Source organism: Periplaneta americana, chromosome 10 (genome assembly GCF_040183065.1).
Source record: "Periplaneta americana isolate PAMFEO1 chromosome 10, P.americana_PAMFEO1_priV1, whole genome shotgun sequence".
Classification (NCBI taxonomy): Eukaryota; Metazoa; Arthropoda; class Insecta; order Blattodea; family Blattidae; genus Periplaneta; species Periplaneta americana.
Genome location: NC_091126.1, coordinates 1,275,665 through 1,299,078, shown reverse-complemented (window position 1 = coordinate 1,299,078; position 23,414 = coordinate 1,275,665). Strand labels below are relative to the sequence as shown.

At 35.1% G+C, this 23,414-nt stretch overlaps 1 protein-coding gene across 5 annotated transcripts in view; it reads right to left on the bottom strand.

Annotated features, from left to right (window-relative positions):
* Positions 1-19,561: 19,561 nt before the first annotated feature.
* Positions 19,562-23,414, bottom strand: part of LOC138707368 (zinc finger protein OZF-like) — a 69,182-nt gene continuing 65,329 nt past the window's right edge. For 2 of the 5 annotated variants that reach the window (XM_069836676.1, XM_069836677.1), the window contains exon 5: positions 19,597-22,373. In XM_069836676.1, the coding sequence (XP_069692777.1) occupies positions 21,126-22,373 (1,248 nt within the window). In that variant the 3' untranslated portion in view covers positions 19,597-21,125. The other 3 variants (XM_069836678.1, XM_069836675.1, XM_069836680.1) reach the window with 3 other exon arrangements.

The following is a 23,414-nucleotide window of genomic DNA, read 5'->3' as shown; positions in this document are numbered from 1 at the left end:
GAATTAGAAAGTTGTTTGTGGAATGTGTTTAACAAGAATTACAAGAATAAGGACCTTGAGAAATCAGGCATTGTCAAAAGTAGCTGAGACTGTAGAGGCGTCTGAATTTGGCTTTTAGTTTTGTTAATTTATTGTAATTTGGCCCTAATTTTAGCAAGGTCCATTGCTTTAGTTGTTAATTAATTTGTTGGTTTTTATTCTTGCTTAATTATTTGCTGGAGGAGGTACAGCGAAATGTCCATAACCTCCAGTAAGTGCGAACTGTAATAATAATAATAATAATAATAATAATAATAATAATAATAATAATAATAATAATGTCACTATTTTATTATTATTTTCATCACTATTATGTTATTATCACTATTATTATTATTATTATTATTATTATTATTATTATTATTATTATTATTATTGTGCAATTATCACCATTCACTTGATGTGGAATATTTTCTATATTCCTTTAATACTATTGATAATGCATCAAATTAATTGCTCACCTAGTACATTACAAACAAATCACATAACTGGTACAGTGGGGTCTGTAACGGTATCTGTTAACAAGAATATAGCTATAATTTAACAAAACGAAATAGGCACAACTATTACACTGTATTAGTAGAACCATTATAAACACAATGTAATGAAAGAAGATGAACAATGTTATGTGAAAAATTATTGTTTTTTTTTTTTTCTTTTTTAACACTCGGTCTCTTTTGAGGAGCTTAAACGCAATCAGTCATTTTCATCGCAAATTCTGCACACTTTTTTTTTTAAATTGGAGGTAAATTGTACTTTTGCCCTTGTAGCAAGAATATTTTTTTTCCTCTTTAATTTTGGGGGGCACAAAGTACATCTTCTTCAGCTGCATCCGTTGACTTTCTTATATCAGGAAGCCTGAAAATAGTCTTTATACAGCGTTCCTACAAAAGACCTTACCGGTTTCGAACACATGTAATTTACGTGCTATGAATCTGAGGTGCATGAAAATAGTACCAATGGAAAGAGAAACTCCAAACGTTTAGTTTCTTGACTTAAAGATGTTAAATGTGTCCCCCCCCCCCGTTAGTAACACGGCACGCATCAAGGCTATAGTCAAGTTCCACGTAGGTACGCTGCTTTTCCGATCTTCAGATTCTGGGGTTATGTCTGTTCACCTTACCAGAAAGTTGAAAAGTGACGTCTTCAGAAAACACCACGGAACGAATAAATTCATCATCGTTTTCAATTAAAATCTACATACTTGTGCAAAAATTTCTTCGTAGCACTTTGTCCACTGGTATTAGGGCTTGCAGCAACTGTAGTAGGTATGGATGGAGTCGCAACCGCTTGCGAAGAATCGTGCCTTTAAATCTGTGTACCATTTACGGATTTCATGCCCACTGGGTGGATCTGCACCAAACTTTGTTCGGTAATGCTTTTGCACATTAATGACCGACTGATTCACATGAAAATTAAGCTCTTCTGTCATCTATAGCAGCCATTTCGCCTCAACAATGAACAAATTTGTTTATATGCACTATTATGAGGCGTGTTATCAAGTAGGGAAACAATGTTATCACAACTAAACTTTTTAAGTTTCTCTTACTATTGATACTATTTTCATGCATCTCTGATTCATAGAATGTAAATTGCATGTGTGCCGAATTGAGCTATAATTTGCACATTTTTGATCAAGACTATCAACTCCGTCCTTCGTGCAATTATAGTATTCTATACGAATAAATAAATAATGACTCACCCAACAATATTAGTAACGCAAGTGCTATGCGCGGTCAGGTTACACAACTGCTGACACACTGCTCAGAAGTTAGATGGGTGATGATGTCATGAAAACGCACTGACCAGCCTATTCTTCTCTAAATGCTCTCTCTCGACACTTTCTCTCACTCTAAACTGTCTTCACCATGCAAACGGTCCGGAGAGTAACATAGAGTTTAGAGCTATATAAATCTCATGAGAGCTCGCTGATGGGTTTAGAGAAGCTATATTCTGTCACTGTGTAAACACTCCGTTAGATAGCTCTCCTGATTCTTCAGAACTTCGCTCTGAACTGTCGCCGTGCAAACGTAGCATGATTATTACTTTAGACCTGTATTTCCAGAGTTATGCGCAAGCTTGTATAATCTCGTACGCAACAGTAGCGAGAGTTAATGAAAAAGTTCAACTTAGCTGACTAATTTAGAGTAGCTATAATGAGAGCTGACAATATATGCGAGTTCTCTGTTCAGGGTGTTTACACGGTGAGAGCAATTTTCAAGGCCGCTCTATTTAGACTCTCTATTTAGATATTAGAATCAACGAGATACCTGCTCTCACAATCGTTTACACGGTGATACTCAACTATAATCTCTAGCTCTCTTCTCTGGACTGTCGCCGTGTAAACGTAGCATAACAGGTTAATCAGCAGGCCTATTAGATATTTATTTCACCACTGCAAGTTGTGCAAGAAAAATCGCACATTTGTACTAATCATGTATTGTGATTGCTGTTTGCTTCTGTAAAAATCATAACACTTCAACGTCAATATATTTTTAAAAAAGAAAGGGATAAGTTAGGCCCACTTACATATGATTAAATTATGATGTCAGGGAAATGGAAGATAATACAGTACCTTAATTCATTGGAATAATAATAATAATAATAATAATAATAATAATAATAATAATAATAATAATAATAATAATAATATTAATAATAATAATACGTGAAAAGGGTAGACTACAGTGTTCGTGTAAAATATATTAAGTTTATTTCATTATTTCCGAAAAGGTACGGTGTATGAATTGAACAACAGAAAGGTAGTACCTTAGTTTATAATATGTAATATCTTTTAATATCAAGAATGACAGCCTTTTATTGTAATATAATTGAGACGTAGACGTTTGGAAATTACGTCTCTTATCCATAAAATATTGTACGAAGCATTTAATAAGCAATGGTGAGTCCTTTAAATGTCTCAAATGTCAATATCATTTAAAAGTGTTCTGCTATGAATATTTAGGATAGAACAGCGCTCCGAGCGGAGGAATTGGCATTACGAGGGAACCACTTCAGACCACAGTCTACTATATACAGTCACGAAGCTCAATATGTAGTAAAAATGCAAAATGGGTAGTTGCCCACCACTAGGATCGCTACTATCGCCTCATTGCAAACGACAAAATAAGTTATACTTTCGTTGTCGTGTTCTTTTGGAAAAATTAACACCTTCCTTCCATTATTGAAATATTAAATGCAATTAACACCTTCCTTCCATTATTGAAATATTAAATGCATAAAGTTAATTTATTATTTTAATGAAGTATATTAAATTCCACCATAAACTCGAAGATAAGTGCAAGAAATAAGTTAATATAATTTTTGTTAGTGCAAAACGAACTGAAATTTACTATAATAGCTTCACTCATTCAAGATTATAGCGATAATTAACTATGAAACCAATACATATTAATTATTAATTTGCATTTCTCTTTACAACAATAATGGAAATATGAACTAATGGAGTAACTTACGTATACCGGTACTTGTAGTGTAGGCTTACATAATTAACAAAGTGGGATGAGGTTAAGCAATAATAATCACACCAGAATTGGAAATAAAACGTGATCAATAAATTTTATTGTAACAGACATTTTCTACTTCTCCAGTAAAGCAACAAATAAAAATAACAACAAAATTAACAGCTATAATTAAAAACATATCCTTTGAAAAAAAAGTAGGCCTAAGCAATAATAATCCCACCAGAATTGAAAATAAAACGTGATCAATAAATTTCATTAAAACGAACTTAATTTTTCTACGTCTTTAGTAAAATAACACATAAAAATAATAACAAAACTAATAGCTACAATTAAAAATATATCCTCTGAAAAAGAAAAGTAGACCTAACCTTTATTTCTCTGGAAATTTAGCAGCCTAAGTGACAGAACTTTAACCGGTATCTAATGTCCTTTCGGTTAGATTGAAACATTTCACTGTGAAATTTAAGGATATAATGTATTCTAACAGTCACAAAGAACTTCAAAATTAAGAGTTTTGTTTCTGCACAGCATTCTTGTGGAAACCCAGGAACCTTTCTGAATCTTTCGGAAATCGGAAAAAGGATAACTCTGGCCTCTTTCTCTTACTGTTGCTACAATTTATAGCACTACAAACGTCTCCTCCTTGTCCCATATTATTATTCCAAGTATTATATTTTAGCCATTAACATTTTCATTACAACCAATAACGAACATTTCACAAGCATCAATGTGAAATACCCAACGAGCTAGCATTCGATAGAAATACGACACAGTCCAAAGTCGACCATGGACAGTCTATTGTTTCTAGTTGCTAACCGCTTGGAGCGCTTTATCACGAGATTTGCAAAAAAAAACACCTCAAGCTTCGCGACTGTATATAGTAGACTGTGCTTCAGACTCATATTTCAAGCGCTATGCGCCAGCTGGTATAATCTCGTAATTTGAGTATAGGGAGCTCAGTGAAATATATTACTTTATTGCGTGTCAGTGCTCAATTTTATTTAGTGTAATGTGTGCATAAGATCCATTCACTTCTTAATTCATAATATGTTGCAAAAATAAATACAAAACCGTGTGTTATTTAAATGTGATCGGAGTTTTACATGTTAACATAACCTGTTTGCATCAACATTTTAAGTTTGGAATGGAAGTTATTTTGAGATTTAATAAAGAGAATATTATTTATATTGTGATTTTAATTTAGCACATCTACCTTCCTTACTTGCAGGTAGAAAATTTACCACAGTCCATCCTATGAAATTAGTGTACGTACGGTAGTGTGTTACTTCCTCTGGTAGGTTAGATAAATACAATTCAGGGTTAAACGAGCGTTGAGCGACTTCCGCCGATTTTGGAATAGACACCGACGCACTTAGGTTAGATTAGGTTAGTTTAGGCTTTCATTATCCCGTCAAGATGAAGGTGAAAGCGATTGAGTGTGATTTTTTGTTTTCTTTGTTGGCAGTTCAAGTGCGTCGGTGTCTATTCCAAAAGCGGCGGAAGACGCTCAACGCTCGTTTCACCATTTGTTGCATAATATGTTGCAGAAATAGTATAAAACTGTGTTATTTTTATGTGAAGAGAATTCACCATGTTAACATAACCTATTTGCGTCACCATTTTAAGTTGAGAACGAAAGCTATTTTGAGATTTAATAAAGAATATATCTAGGATAAACTTCAGAGTCCACACCTGTGGAGTAACAGTCAGCGCGTCTGTCTGCGAAACCAGGTGGCCCGGATTCGAATCCTGGTCGGGGCAAGTTAAGGCTGGTTCACAATAAACCGGAAACGAGAATCGGAACGAAAACGAAAACTGTAAAATTGTTAAAATGTGTACATTTAAATGTAAGCCTTCACAATTAACGAAAAGCTTCCCGGAGCCCAGGATCGGGAACGGAGAGTTGGCCAAGTTTCAACTTTGGCGTTCACGTTTTCGATCACAGCCCACTAGATTCATTCTATTGCCATCTAAAAGCTATTTTGTCGTCGTATATTTTGTAGCAAGAAGACCGTGACATAACCCATGCATTATTTTGTTCTGTGCTGTGCATCATGGAGCAAGTGTTATTTAATGAGATTCTGATATTGAGTTTTGAGGGAAATCCTCACGTTTACGATAAGCGGCGCGCCTCGTATAAAGATGAGAAAATGAAGGAGAATATGCGGCTTTCAATAGCTGCATCTTTGAACACCGAGCGTAAGTGAATCATATTTTATTACTGTATTGGTTGTATTACACACTACATATTCATGCTTCAATTCAATAACTACTGTTGTGTTCATTTTTGTTCTATTACAAATATTTCTTCTCTATTTTACGTTATGGTAGACTTAAAATAGGTTGTGATAATAAAGATGCACGGGCATATTTATAGTACCGTACCTAATGATATGTTTCAGTTGAAATTTCGAAGTTGGTTAACTTGTGTTTATGTTGGCTGCCTTGTACTCATGAGAGAACGCCATTGGTCAATTATACACAAATAACATCAGAAAGCGTAATATCGACTTTACATATCGTTATGCATAGTCGTCTACGTTCTCGGTTTATTGTGAATCAAAATTTTTTCATATTCACATCCTCTGCTTCTCGGTTTATTGTGAACCAGCCTTTACCTGGTTGAGGTTTTTTCCGGGGTTTTTCCCTCAACCTAATACGAGCAAATCCTAGGTAACTTTAGGTGCTGGACCCCGGACTCATTTCACCGGCATTATCACCTTCATTTCATTCAGACGCTAAATAAGCTACATGTTGATACAGCGTCGTAAAATAATAAAATAAATTTCAGAACACAGTTACCTTCCTTGCTTGTAGGTAGAAAATTCACCAGTCTCTCCTATAAAATGTACATACGGTTATATCACAGTCTAATACTTACAGTCACGCAACTCATACGTATAAAATATGCCAACATTTGACAGCTGGCGCGACTGTAGCCCTCTAGCGGCAGGCAAGTTAACAGTGTGCACACGACATATGACAACACATCAGAAAACGGGTTTTGCGTAATGTATTTTATATTTTTATGCTATACAGTAAGTGTATATGTTCTTATTAATTTTACTTTAGAATCCTAGAAGAATTTCACACGCAGTTAATCTACAAGTTTCAGAAGCTGGGAATAAACGTAATTCTTTCTGCTCCTTACAACTGAATCTTGGCCCTGATCACTTATCATGCTTTGAAATAATATAATTGTTCGTACGTGGACGGTTAATTCAATTCATTCCTAAATATATTTATGAATCATTGGAACTCTATATTTACTGTGAGAAGAGTCAAAATTAGTAGCTTCAAAATTGTAGGCCATATCTCGTAGGGTACATCGCGTGGTGAACTTCTCTCCCTATTTCCTGAGAAATTAACTATTTTCCATACCACAAATTGGGGTAAACTCGGCCGCTGAGGTAAACTTGAAAATAAAAAAGGGGAGGATTTAAACTTTAATATGACATTGATTTATGAAGTTCATTATTTTTCCATTTCTTAAGAACCGGTATTTCCTTTATTATTTTGAGTCACAAATAGTGCTGATATTATGGTGTAAATTTTTATGGCAAGTTTACCGCATTTTACATTACATTTCCAGTTTTCACACATAAGCTTAATTTTAACTTATCCTACCTATATAATACGTAATTTACATGCACTTACTGTTAATATGACGTAGGTGAGAACAAATAAATGAACACACAATTTTGTTGAAAAAATTGTAACTTCAATATTAACTCCGAAAATGTTGGCCTAACTTTATTTTCAGAGCAGAAGTGGTGTAAGTCAAAAATGGGTAATGAGGGTTAAAGTAAACATTCTGTAAAATACAGCGCAAAGTAGCAGTTAATATTGAATTTATTTAAACTATTAGTAGTCAGTGAATAGCACGAAGGATATATTAATTGCTACTTTGCGCTGTATTTTACAGAATTTTTACTTTAACCCTCATTACCTAATTTTGACTTACACCACTTCTGCTCTGAAGGGCTCAAATAATCACTGGGGATGTAAAATCAACACCAATAACATTCATGCAAATTATTACAGACAAGATTGCTTTTTATATTAAATTTAAAAAGGCTCTTTTATTTCTAGAGAACTTAATACGTCTGCCACATGAATCTACACCAACACATCCGAAATTTTATCGACACATTCCGGATTTATTCAAGAAGTGAATATTTCGCAAAAGGATTACAATACTCCATGAATTCTTTAAAAATTAACACCATGATCCCTACTTGAATGCAATATAACGTTCAACTTCTGAAAAATATAAAGAAATAAACAAGAATACAAAAATTATGGAATTACTTGCATTAAAAACTGTAGATACATTATCCAAAATCGGAATGGTTACACATTTACACATATGATCTCTGCAAAAAAATGATATACTGTAACAGGTATCTACTTTGACATACAAAGAGGTAACTGATAACTAATAAATGTTTTATAGAAAACATTACGTAGGCTACCTACAACGTGGATTATTGGTTATGACTGATTTATGATTATCTCTTGGTCTTTAGGGTATTTGAAGAACGACAAATTCGGAGATTTAAACTTGTTGTTACTGCAATTTTCGTCATTGCGCACATTGCCTTTGTTCCGACGCATGATTAAAACGTTTATAACATCTCGCATCCCTTTAAAGCACGTGCTGGCTGAACGAGATTGTATCAGCCCTATTACCAGTGCCTTGCCTGCCGCTTGGGCGCTAGTGTCGCGAATGTTGGCAAAAAAAAGTGTTGAAGTTGCGCGACTGTAAGTATTAGACTGTGGTTATATTACTTCCCCTCGTAGATAGTCGATAAATATAATTCAGTACTACCCAGTATCGTAATAAATAAATAAATTAAAATACAAATTGAATGTGCGGGAGTATCATACATGACATTATGCTTAATTACAATGTATAGTTGTGAATATGGCAATATAAGGTAAATACAGTAACCATAACCTATAATTTCTATATGGCATCATAAAGATACGGTCACACGTCGCTACTTTTGTACTGCAGTTGCAAAAGTTGCGTGTCGTGTTCACACGTAAGCCAAAAGTAGCGCGCTGCACGCTCCTTTTTGTGCTGCGCAACCCGAGTGCTGCAAAAGTTGCAACTGGAGGTTGCGAGTCTGTTCACACACATAGACAAATAACACACAAGGCGCTACTTTTGCAGCCGCAGTCTTGCTGCAGGTTTCCATCTCCGTGTTGACTTCTCAATATTTTGTGGTTATGTTCGCATTATTAAGAAACTCATGCGAAAGCTTACTTAACTATTATTTGCTTTTCTGTCCTAACTAGTATTCAGAAATTGGTATCATTTTTAAGCCAACATAATATAATTGTTGAAAACCAACATGGATTTTGTAAGGGTAAATCAACTAATACGGCAACTATAAACTTTTTAAAAAGAGTATATGAATCTATCGACAAGAAAGAAATAGGAATAGGATTATTTTTAGACCTGTCAAAAGCATTTGATCTAGTGGATCACACTATTTTGTTGGAAAAATTAAAAACTATTGGAATTAGAGGCTTGGCACACAGTTGGTTTACTTCCTACCTGGAAAACCGTGAACAAAGAACAGAGATCACTTGTAAAGAAAATGGTAAAATAATAAATTATCTGTCTGAAAAAAAAAAGCGCATAGGGTATTGTGTTCCACAGGGCTCAATTCTTGGACCAATTCTCTTTTTGATATAAATAAACGATTTAGAGTCATACATCAGTCATGGAGAACCAACTTTCTTTGCAGATGATACCAGCATCTTTTTATCAGGAGAAGATGTCAATACAATGGGTTTTCTTATAGAAAAGACAATAAATAAACTAGTGGAATGGTTTGAGAGAAACAGACTGGTAATCAATAAGTCGAAAACCATAGCCATTTCTTTTCATCATTCACAAAATAATAATTCTGAGTGGCCGGTCATAGAGTATCAAAATGAAACAATTCAATATTCTAACAATACAAAATTTCTTGGTATATGGCTAGATGAGCATTTAAAATTGTCCGTACACCATCAGGAACTAGGGAAAAAATTAAGTAAAATTTGCTTTGCCTTGCGATTACAAATAAGAGCATCATCTATTGAATCTGCTCGCACATTGTACTTTGCATACTTTCACTCTATCCTAAAGTATGGTATAATCTTTTGGGGCAATTCACCCAATGCAATCCAGATATTTATAAACTACAAAAGAGAGCTATTAGAGCCATAGTTCAAGTGTCTCCAACTACCAGCTGCAGACCATTCTTAAAAAAAATTACATATCTTGCCATTACCCTGTATTTATATTTATGAAACCTTAAATTTGATCAAATATAATTTGCATAGCTTTCCTACAAATTCAGACACACACCAGTACAATACAAGAAATAAAGATAATATTTTTATTGAAAGTTTTAACACAACTCTATATAAAAACAGTTTCATTCATGCTGGTCTTCTTATGTATCATCATCATCATCATCATCATCATCATCATCATCATCATCGACGCTACAGCCCAATTTGAGCCTCGGCCTCCCTTAGAACTCTCTTCCATGCATCTCTGTCCCTGGCAACCAACCACCATCCTTTAATTCCCACTTTCTTTAGATCCTCTAACACTCCATCCATCCATCGCAGTCTTGGTCGTCCTACACTCCTTTTTCCTTCAAATTTATTCCCCATAACTTTCTTGGGTATCTCATGATCTGCCATCCTTTGCACATGTCCTGCCCATCGTAATCTTGATATTTTAATGACTGTAACCACATCAGGGGACTTATATAGTTGGTAAAGTTCAAAGTTTTATCTTATTCGCCATTCTCCATTATCACATATTGGGCCATGTATCTTCCTTAGAATTTTGGTTTCAAAGGATCTCAATCTTGACATATGAGTCTTTGAGAGGGTCCACGTTTCACTGCCATATGTTGATACAGGTTTTACCAAAACATTATAAATATTGCATTTTGTTTCCCTTGTAAGAAGTCTTGACTTAAAGTGCCTCAATAATCCAAAATATGCTTTATTAGCATTTTGAATTCTTCTTATGTACAATAGCCTACCAAATTATCTTAAAGAAATATCTGCACATCAGAAATTTAAGAAAGCTCTTTATAAAATTTTAATCAAAAATTGCTTTTACAGTATGAATGAATTTATTGAAAATTGTCATAACTGAATAGAAAAAGAACACCTTACTTAAAAAAAAAAAAACTTTACTTCCTCTTTTCCAGATCCTGACTTCGAGAAGTAGGTCTTCTCATGAAAGACGCGATGGTTGAAATTGACTCCTGACTTCAAGAAATATTGCAAACGGGACTTATAGCCGAAATCGACAGACCTGTAGTTTTCTTCAATCAAGTTCCAAGTTTTTTATATTTGTATTTGTGTTGCATTTAATTATAGTTATTACTTTTATATATATTATGTAATTAATTATTAGTTTGTAAATATGACATGTCCCATATTATGTGTATGGTCAGTGGATGTAATAAATGATTATGATTATGATTACTTTTAAAAACGCCTCAGGAAACCTTCGATCCAAATACCGGTGAGCTGTATGACTGAAGTGTGCAGGAGCGCCATCATGCAAGAAGTGAATGTGTTGACGATTGATCAGTGGAGTGTCTTCTAAAACATGAGGTATGGTGTTTTCCAGGAAGTTTGTGTACGCCTGCCCCGTAAGTCTGTTTACAAGTACATGGGGTCCAACTAATCAATCACCACTGATACCTGCCCACATGTTGAGGGAGAACCACACCTGGTGATGAGATGGAGCAGTTGCACGTGGCTTTTCATACACCCATACATGCTGATTGTGGAAATTTGTTATGCCATCTCGTGTGAACTGTGCTTCATCTGTAAATAATACTAAGGCAGGAAAGTTCGGATTTACACCACACTGCTGCAAGAACCTATGACAGAACCTAACTCGTGCAGGGTAATCTGCTGGTGACAGGGCCTGTACACGTTGCAAATGATAAGGATACAATTGATACTCTTTCAACAGTCTCCAGACAGTCGTATGAGGAACATTGACTTGCAACACTACCCTTCGTGTGCTGATAGCCTCCAGAATCTCCTCCTGTACTTCTGGAGTTGTAGATCTTGGTCGTCCCCTTCCCAAACCAGGAGAGTTAAATTTTCCATACTCGCACAGACGGTAATGGAGACGTGCAAATGTCTTCCGATCTGGACATTGTTGCTGTGGGTACCTCTCCTGATACAAACGACGAGCCAGTGCAGCATTGCCATCCGCCTTACCGTACATGAAGTGTATCTCTGCCAGCTCTTGTTTTGAATACATGTCGCACAGTCTAACGCCTACACAACACTGAATGTAACCTTCGCCTCGGAATGAACTGTCAGAGTGCCCTCTTAATGTCTCCTTTGACGGCAACGACCTGCGGAAAGAAAAACGTTCCGGTGAATTTCAATGTTGTGAAGGCCATAACTCGGAAATAAAGCATTTCCGGACACATGTTGTAATGAACTATTTTGATTGTCTACATGTGGGAAATACCTGAAATTATGCCCCGTATTTTTTAAACACCCTGTATATTAATGCAGTACATGTAATACATTAATTTATGCACGATTCAATAATTTTCAGTTGCACCGCACGGATATTTAGATATGTTGAAATTATAGGTTATATTTACTGACCCAAATTTACAGATTCACTGATGGAGACTTCCACCACCTCTGCAAGCTGATGGCACTGGTGCGACACTGGTGGAGCATCAGTGACATCATCTTTGAAATTCGGAATACGCTCATTGTGCACTGTTGTGTCATGGCGGTGTGTTCTTCTGTATTGTATGTAATAAGTCAAACGTAAAAAATATATGTTAATGACTTATGAACGAACGTGTCAACGGATCAGGTATTATTACTGATTCAAGAAATAAATTGTTTATGCTCTCTTTTCTTTGAACGAGATGACAGTATGGAAATTTCGCAAAATCTTGCTTGCGTAGCACATACAACAACTTGTACACCTGCCATGATAGCCAATGAACCTTCCAGCAGTTTTGTTCCTATTTCGCTACAGCGTGACGTCATTGATGTCCACTGGTCCGGTGAGATTCAGAATACGCTGGCTGTAATTGGTGGAGGTTTGCTGCCGGTATTGCAGACCAGACCAGATGATGTCCCACACATTACCAATGGAGGGTAGGTCTGTTGATCGTGCTGACCAGAGGAGTTGAACATCTCAGAGAGCATGTTCGGTAATACAAGAAGTGTATCAACGGACATTGTCCTATTGAAAGACCACATCTCCTTGACATTGTAGGCACTGCAACTGAATGGATACAGTGATGTTCTGTATGCATCATGGACTGCTCTTTGTTCCCTCTAGAAATCAGTGGCGTACGGTCTTTGTAGGCTATTGCTCCCCAGAACATGCCAGGAGTTGGTGCTGGATATGCTGTCATATACACTTTGGTCGTTGCCGCTCTGATCGACGCCGCAATCGCAAATGACTATCACTGGCATCAAGGCAGAATCTGCTCGTCACTAAACATAACTCCGCGTCATTCCTCCCTCCAGTTGCGTCTTTCGCGACACCATTTTATTATTATTTTTTTATTTTTTTTTTTTTTGTTATTTTACGAGGCTTGATCAACAGCTTAGGTTATTTAGCGTCTGAATGAGATGGTGATAATGCTGGTGAAATGAGTCCGGGGTCCAACACCGAAAGTTACCCAGCATTCGCGACACCATCCAAGGCAATGTGGTGTGAGAGGAAGCCTGGTGAGCGACACCACTGATCGTAGCCGAGTTTCCAGCAAACAGTTGCTCATGGTCCTAGCTGACATCCTGGGTGCAACAGTGGCCCCAACCCTAGATCATATATGTAACAGATAGGTCATTGCTATGTTAAAATCGTTTGCACTTTGAAGAGAACAACTGCCAGGATCACCACCCATCTGCTGTAAACGAACACGAGATGACAGTACAGTCGCTAATGCAATTCAAATGGGAATTATGACGTGACTCTGATGGCAGTGTAGTAAACCTGACAAAAGTTGTTAACGTCAAAGCCTATAAGACCGACCTATCTCGGGTATATATGATCTAGTCGACCTGGTTGGCGAGTTGGTATAGCACTGGCCTTCTATGCCCAAGGTTGTGGGTTCGATCCCAGGCCAGGTCGATGGCATTTAAGTGTGCTTAAATGCGACAGGGTCATGTCAATAGATTTACTGGCATGTAAAAGAACTCTTGCGGGACAGAATTCCAGCACATTTGGCGACGCTGATATAACCTCTGCAGTTGCGAGCATCGTTAAATGAAACATAACATTTTTTATATATGATTTAGGCCAAAACCTGTACTGCAGTGGCATTGTGATCAGCGATGGCTGCTTGTCTGATGCGGCGTTCCAGACATGAATCCAAATGCTGCTGCCGTCTGAACCAGGATGACGAGCGTGTGCACCAACAATGATAAAAATGCAGACGCTTCACGTCCAACATGTTGGGCAATTCATCGGAAGGATCATCTAGCCCCATGCAGGCCCACAATACGCTGTCCTGGCATGGGTTATTTCTGCTCCATATGTCCTCAATGATGACGTAGCATCTGCACCCAATACAATGTAGTATCTTTGTGGTAATTTGATAAATATTTCTGTACATTATTAAGGCCTTACAATATAATTAATGCAATGTCTGAGATAACCAGAAGACATGTAACTTCTTGACATTTCAGTTTGTAAAATGTGCGCAATGGCAACTCTTGGACCCAAACTCAAATGAACTAAAAGCAAAGATAATTGCATTTCTTTTACAGACACGTGAAGTAGCTTGCCATGATTACATGACATTGGTGTGGCTGGCACCATGCTCTGATCACTTTTCACCCCAAGAAAGACCCGGAACTCTTTTTGGCAGAAGCCTGAATGGACTCTGGAGACATAATGGAAATCTTGGTAATTAGAAAAATCCATCCACCACACCGGACTGAACCAAAAAATCTTTCAGTCTGTATGTAGCTGAGTTATCTAGCCACCACATTGAACTATCTAGACTTGACTGAATAGTGGAAATATTGTTCTTCTTCCGTAATCTTACGAACATTATACAGTAATTCCAACTTTATTTCAGTTTTTAGTCCTTAAACTAAACTCCAATGAGCAAGATTAGTTTATACATCTGCAACAATTCATTCCAAACTCTTGAAGACTTTATGGTCTGGTCTCATGTATAATACAGTCTTGCAATGTTTTCCATTGTACCCACAAGCCTACACAATTTATTTCTGCACTATTGTTGTAAGTAATATTAAGAAATGCAACATTCTAGCCTCTCCAACTTAGCGGTATCCACTCATTTAGTCTTCTCTCTAGATAATGCCTGATGTGCATACAAATTTTACACACTTTCTGTCACAGTTGTTCTTTGCCTATTTACTACTAACTGACGGTATTTTAATCAATATTGCAATGCTTATATCAGATTGAGAAAGAAATTCAAGTCTTATATTAACTTCACACTTAAATTCTTATACTCAACATTGTTGTTGTTTAGTCCGAAGACAGGTTTCAACTCCATAAGTGACATCAATAAGACATCGCTCATGAGGCAACTAAGAATATAATGGGGTAGGGTGGCCAGTTCCTTTCCCCCTCCATTGTATACATCGCTGACTAGTATGATATTACACTGATCAGACTTCAGATGTATACAAGTTACGATGTTCTTCCTCCAACACATATCGTTAAGTGAGATGTACTGATTGATAATATATGTACATATCAGCCAGAACCTCAATCAGAGGTAACACTTAAAATAATAACAAAAATAAATAAATAAATCCTAATTCACCCAACAAAAAAATAAATGAAGGAATGAATGAAAGAATGACTAAGAGAATGAATGAATAAATAAATAAATAAGCTAAATATATTACTGATATCTTTTAACAGCATTTCTGACGACCATGACTCATAACATCATCTAGCCAACAACCAGAAAAACACATTAAATATACTGTTTATTCATTTTTAAAATGTGACTAACTCCAGAAAATACCATTCATTACCTTTTCATATGTGTTTCATTTATCTTCAGTAACAGTAAATAATTACCATCTGGGCACAACCTTGCACTGTGAAATAGTGTAATTCAATAGTAAAAATGCAAACGAAGGGTGAAATATATTAATAACAACAATTCATTTAAGAAGACGTATCTTACATCTTTAAGGAATAATACCACAATCACTGAACCATATGAAGGGTTTCAAGCCAAGGTGACTATCCCTCAAAATTAAAAAAATATATACTGGTATTATTTTAATCAGTTCTCAAGACAAAGATCTATCCTATGCAAATTACAATCAACATGTTTTTTATTCGTATTGTGTTGCACTTTGTGAAATTGATAGGCACAACATAGTAAATGCTAATCCCATCAAGCCACATAGGACCAACCAGAAACATCTTGTGAATAATTTCAAAGGGCATGAAAAAACAAATGCATGGGAATCAACAGTCATTTGGTTGTTTACTAAATCTGAATCAAAAAGTTAAGAGTAGAGTACTGGTGTATTTATTATAAGAGATAGTTACCCTATATTTTGAAATTATGAGTGCTGAAACAGGAAGGAGAAAGAACTGAGAATCGAATAAAAGAGAGAAAAAAAAACGTAAATTAGAGACAGGTGAGGAATATGGTAACACTAGAGGAAAACTTGTCTCTAAAAAGTATTTATGGATCCATCATTCATCAACGAATATTACAAACTGAATTGGGATCTTAAATCGGCTTTCATTATGAGTCATGTCGAATCTGTTAATAAAAAGAAATATTATATCAAGGGTACGGTAATTCTTCAAGCCGTAATTATAAGAGAATCTACAAGCTGCCAGCATTTGATGATGGGGACACTGTTGTGTGCAAAATTTTTTCAAACAAACAGTACAGATTTCTGATGATAAAATTGACCTCACCTTGAAAAGGAACACAACTCCGCGTCATCATGAACCTCATAATAAAACAGGTTAAGAGGACAATCAATTTGTATGTGATTTCATCAATGAATTTCCATCGTACCATTCACATTACAGTATGAAGGATAATGCAAATAGAAAATAGACATTTTCTACATTCTTTAGATACAGCTTTCATTTTTGGTACACATATGTATCTTACCAATCTAATAGAGTTACCATAATTTCACTTTCGTCATATGCTTATTATTTCAGTTATTCAATTTAAAAAAAAGAGGGGACCAAATTTTCTACTTATCATACAAACTCCATTTAGTCAATCTGAATATTTTACACAGTTCCACTGCTATGTTAGATAGAGAATTATGCATTCATTTTTTAAAATAGTATTCTTCACCTGACACAATTAGGAACATTAAATCCAGATGTTTGAGATGGACAGAACATGTAGCATGTATGAGCAAATCCAGAAATGCATATAGAATGTTAGTTGGAAGGCCTGAGGGAAAAAGACCTTTGGGGAGACCGACACTTAGACTGGAGGATAATATTAAAATGGATTTGAGGGAGGTGGGATATGATGGTAGAGACTGGATTAATCTTGCTCAGAATAAGGACCGATGGTGGGTTTATGTGAGGGGGGGGCAATGAACCTCTGGGTTCCTTAAAAGCCACAAGTAAGTAATCCCAGATTACAGAGTAAAAAAGTAATTGTGAAATAACCACAAAATTTTTTAAATTATCTTGTTTATGCTATGTATATATTTTTTTCCTTTAAAATTTCTAGAGTTAGGTATGAAAAAAATCATTCGCAAAATTAAGTGTGGTACTGTGAATACAGAAAAAAATCAGATTCTCAGCTAAAAAAAAATTGGAGAAGCCTTAGTGATTTCGATAAAGAGAAATGCACAAAACATTATAGCGGAGAAAATGACTTTAAAGTTGACACTTCAAGGGCACGGACCTTTATGCACCTTTAATTATGACATCATTAGGAGGGTTTCCATTCATATGACGCACTTCAAACTTTGTAAACGTGTGGAGTATGCTATTAGGAACGATTTACTGAAAAACGTCCCCCCCCCCCCCAAAGAAAATATAATATTTTTGTCTATAGGGCTCCCTTAAAAATCTGATGGATTTGTGCCACTACATTCATCATGAATTTTATAGAAAACTTAGAAGTGACAACACTGAAGATGTCCCCATTTATAATCCAAATGAAATAGTAAACTTCATATTTCTTACATTTTCATAAAATAAATTTATTTTTTGAACAATTGTATGCTAAAAAACAAATTATGTGACATTGACTTCAGTTTGAAAAAAATATGTTTATTTTTTATGCCAGATATGACTAACATCTCTAGTTTGAAAAGAAAATATCATTCTGTTTTATGCCATACATAACTAACATCTCTAGTTTGAAAAGAAAATATCATTCTGTTTCATGCCATACATAACTAACATCTCTAGTTTGAAAAGAAAATATCATTCTGTTTTATGCCATACATAACTAACATCTCTAGTTTGAAAAGAAAATTTCATTCTGTTTTATGCCTAACATAACTAACATCTCTAGTTTGAAAAGAAAATATCATTCTGTTTTATGCCTAACATAACTGAAATCTCTAGTTTGAAAAGAAAATATCATTCTGTTTCATGCCATACATAACTAACATCTCTAGTTTGAAAAGAAAATATCATTCTGTTTCATGCCATACATAACTAACATCTCTAGTTTGAAAAGAAAATATCATTCTGTTTTATGCCATACATAACTAACATCTCTAGTTTGAAAAGAAAATATCATTCTGTTTCATGCCATACATAACTAACATCTCTAGTTTGAAAAGAAAATATCATTCTGTTTTATGCCATACATAACTAAAACCCCTAGTTTGAAAAGAAAATATCATTCTGTTTCATGCCATACATAACTAACATCTCTAGTTTGAAAAGAAAATATCATTCTGTTTTATGCCATACATAACTAACATCTCTAGTTTGAAAAGAAAATATTCTGTTTTATGCCATACATAACTAACATCTCTAGTTTGAAAAGAAAATATCATTCTGTTTTATGCCTAACATAACTAACATCTCTAGTTTGAAAAGAAAATATCATTCTGTTTTATGCCATACATAACTAACATCTCTAGTTTGAAAAGAAAATATCATTCTGTTTTATGCCTAACATAACTAACATCTCTAGTTTGAAAAGAAAATATCATTCTGTTTTATGCCTAACATAACTAACATCTCTAGTTTGAAAAGAAAATATCATTCTGTTTTATGCCTAACATAACTAACATCTCTACTTTGAAAAGAAAATATCATTCTGTTTTATGCCATACATAACTAACATCTCTAGTTTGAAAAGAAAATATCATTCTCTTTTATGCCTAACATAACTAACATCTCTAGTTTGAAAAGAAAATATCATTCTGTTTTATGCCTAACATAACTAACATCTCTAGTTTGAAAAGAAAATATCATTCTGTTTCATGCCATACATAACTAACATCTCTAGTTTGAAAAGAAAATATCATTGTTTTATGCCATACATAACTAACATCTCTAGTTTGAAAAGAAAATATCATTCTGTTTCATGCCATACATGACTAACATCTCTAGTTTGAAAAGAAAATATCATTCTGTTTCATGCCATACATAACTAACATCTCTAGTTTGAAAAGAAAATATCATTCTGTTTTATGCCATACATAACTAACATCTCTAGTTTGAAAAGAAAATATCATTCTGTTTTATGCCATACATAACTAACATCTCTAGTTTGAAAAGAAAATATCATTCTGTTTTATGCCATACATAACTAACATCTCTAGTTTGAAAAGAAAATATCATTCTGTTTTATGCCTAACATAACTAACATCTCTAGTTTGAAAAGAAAATATCATTCTGTTTTATGCCATACATAACTAACATCTCTAGTTTGAAAAGAAAATATCATTCTGTTTTATGCCTAACATAACTAACATCTCTAGTTTGAAAAGAAAATATCATTCTGTTTTATGCCTAACATAACTAACATCTCTAGTTTGAAAAGAAAATATCATTCTGTTTTATGCCTAACATAACTAACATCTCTAGTTTGAAAAGAAAATATCATTCTGTTTCATGCCATACATAACTAACATCTCTAGTTTGAAAAGAAAATATCATTCTGTTTTATGCCTAACATTTTCAGTGCCCTAAAAACCAGACTTCTTAGTTAAGGAATTATTTTTCTTACTTGATGCTTGTAGGTTCCAAACAAATCTTGCGTGGATACAAGAACTTGCTGTGGATTTAACAATTACTTTTTTCCTTTAGCCTTCAATATCTCGAAACCTCTTCCTTGTGATTTAGTCACCTTTGGCTTGAAACTCTTCATATGGAAGGTGAATATCTTATTTATAGATGTACACAATTCTAGTGAAATTTTAACAAAATACAGGTCGACAATCATCTCAAGCCTTCTTGGCTCCTTTCATACACGCAAATTTGTTTCTCTTATTCGAGATTTTGTATCAGAGCAAATTAAAAGCAAACAAAAAGAAAAGATATTTTACAGTTTTTTTTTTAAATACTTGGGGCAAATTATATGTTCATATTTCTGTAAATGTCTCAGGTGTTGCAATCTCTCTGATTCATGCATTACAAATTTTATCAGTTCAATGATATTATCTTAAAAGAACTGGTTTCAACCCGAATATTACAGCCCATGAAGGGCCAAGGTCAAGGCCTACCAACCGAATGCTAGCCTCATGCAGAGATCAATGGTCATCCAACCTGTATGGGGTGTCATGTGATTAGCACAATGGCCCCTCCAGCCATTATAACTCTCCACATTCATCATAAGGCTGATTGGGCATTAGTCCCAAACATTGGTAAAAATTTCATGAGAAAACTCCTTCCCCATGAGAACTTGAGCCAGTACGCATTCCGTAACATAATGCCGCTACTGAATTCAACTCAAACATATTTTTTTAAGAAATCATCCAACATTAATTAAATACATGAGTCATTTTAGCAATTAAAAATTTCACCTTAAAAGAGCATGAGCATTTATAGTCGAAACATTTTACTGAAATCCATACATACACCTATAACTGACATCCATTTTTGTATTGGACAATACATAAGAAACATGGCTCCCCAAGAATGTGATGATGTATATTATCATAGTCTAACTGGTGAAACATAAAATTCAGGACTTATAAGGTCTTGTCATGTTGAAGGTTGTTAAGTTTCATTAGGTTTCGTGTTATGTCAAATGAAATAATTGTTGGGATTTAAATCTTTTCAGCTTCTATAAAAGTACTTCATTCATGCAAAACATCTACACACTGGCAGTTGCATTGTCACCCAGGTTTCCAAGATAACACAATTTGTTTTTAGATCAGACAATTAATATATTCCAATACTTGCAAATCAAACACTTTGGGACTTTTTCACAAACTGTAAGAAATATTCGAATGTAAATTATGAAAATAATTTCATGGAGAGATTATTATAACTTTATTGGATAGTAGATACAGTATTTCCTTCCTATATGAATGTTTTATTTTTTAGGTAGCCTATGTTCTTTCGATAAAGAGTAATCAGATTAACAAAATCTATGACGACATTCACATTCACAGATCCACTGTTTCTGGATGATGGTTTTTAATATGATTTGCACACTGAGCCGATTGTCTAAATCCTTTACCACATACCTGACATAAGAAGGGCAGTTCACCAGTATGTATTCTTCTATGTCTTATCACATCACTACTTTTAGTAAACCCCCGGCCACACATATCGCAACTGAATGGTCTTTCCCCAGTATGAGATCTTCTATGAACGCTGAGGTGACTGCTCTGCACATAAGCTTCTCCGCACACATCACACATAAAAGGCCGCTCACCTGTATGCTTCCTCATGTGCTTTTTCAAGTCCCCGCGTCCATAAAATGCAAGACTGCACTCCGGACATGGGAAAGGCTTGTGGTCTCCATGAATTTTAACATGCTGCTTGAGAGAGGCTCTTTGAGCGAATGTTCTGTCACATTCTGAACAAGAATACGGTTTCATGCCAGAATGCATATTGACGTGGTCTCGCAACAAGCAGCGAAATGCAAAACGACGCCCACATGTATCACAGACATAGTTCTTCTCTTGCATCTGAAGTTTGAACTTGGCATCTGCCAGATGATCGATCATTCTATGAGTTTTTAATGAGTCTGTCCTTTTATATGATTTACCACACAACTCACAAATAAAAGCTTGAGAAGTTTTCAACGTTTTCTTGTGTTTCTTTCGTTCTTCTGACATAGCATCACATTCATTTTCAGATTTAGAATGAATCTTAAAGTGTGTCATAAAATTATGAAATTCGTATGATACTTTACCACATTTCAAACACTCAAACATACCATCAGATTTTCTTCTATGCACCTCATTCCGATGACGGACCACATCCCTTCGATAATCAAACAGGGCATAGCAAATATTACAGACAAATGGTGTTTTCAACCCATGCCTCTTTATTTTATGGAGTCGCATGTTACCTTTCGAACTTAATATCTTTCCACATATATCACACTGATAAGGACATGAACCTTCTTTGGCACTGTCACCCGCATTCTGATATAACTGCCTGACAACATACCCATTGCTCTTCTCTACAAATGCATCACAAACACTCAACGAAACACTTTCTTCATTTTTTACACCTCTCTGTTCAGAGTGTCCGTCTTTCTTGGTTGGAATGGTTTCATTGAGAAGCCTTGGTTCGCCCTCACATGCTATTGACAAATCTTCTCGAAGTTCAATTTTCACTGGAATATTAGTAAAGACCATCCCACAAAATTCTGAGAAATCTTCATCCACTTCCTGCTTTATCTGCGGGTGATGAGTTGAGAATCCAAGGCAAAGAAGAAGGAAAGAAAACAGTAACAAATACAATCTTAACTTATATAAAGAACAATTTTATTTCACAGTATCTTTAAGGCTCTCTATTAACGTAAATAAAATGTAGAATTCAATATTATGGGAATATTTATTTCTATCACCTGAAATGGAAAGAATTTTTCTCAGCAAAGGACTATAAGGATAAACAGGAGTTAAGGACAATTACAGGTATTCTTATTGATCAGAGTCCTCTGAAATACTCTTAAAGAGATGGGCAAGACCGAGAATGAGATTTGTCAACTGTGACTGATAACAGAGAGAGCAGAATAAGTCTCTGTGGCTGACAATATCAAAAGACAGTACTGGTATGTCATAACATTTACGAGAGGCAGTTACAGCCTGAACAACCCCTTTACAATTGCATTCCGCTCTATACTATTATGTTCTATCTATCACCTTAAATAATATGTATGTGTATACGAAATACTAACAATACAGTCTTTCATACTGGCGAAAAATGGTTAAAATAAATATAATAGTGGTGCTGGTGGTGGTGGTGGTGGTGGTGGTAGTGGTAGTAGCAGCAGCAGCAGTGACAGTAGTAGTAGTAGTAGTAGTAGTAGTAGTAGTAGTAGTAGTAGTAGTAGCAGTAGTAGTAGCAGCAGCAGCAGTAGCAGCAGCAGCAGTAGCAGCAACTATGGTAGTAATAGCCAGTAACTATTTCTGTTACTAGTTGCAGTGTTCTGGTCAGTCCTCTGTTTCTTTGAAATGTGACCCACAGCTTACGTTCCCTCCTAAATGCCATGCTGTCAGCTGGATTTGAACCGCATTGGTCACCAACTACTATAAATTCATTTGCCTACAATGGCTCCCTGGAAAATATACTTAAGCTACATATTCATTTATATACATTGTATTGTGAAACACTTAATGCAATATTATAGATTAATTTTATACACATTATCCTTTACACTTTATCAAATCAATCTTACACTTGTATGTCACCACCACCACCACCACCACCACCACCAC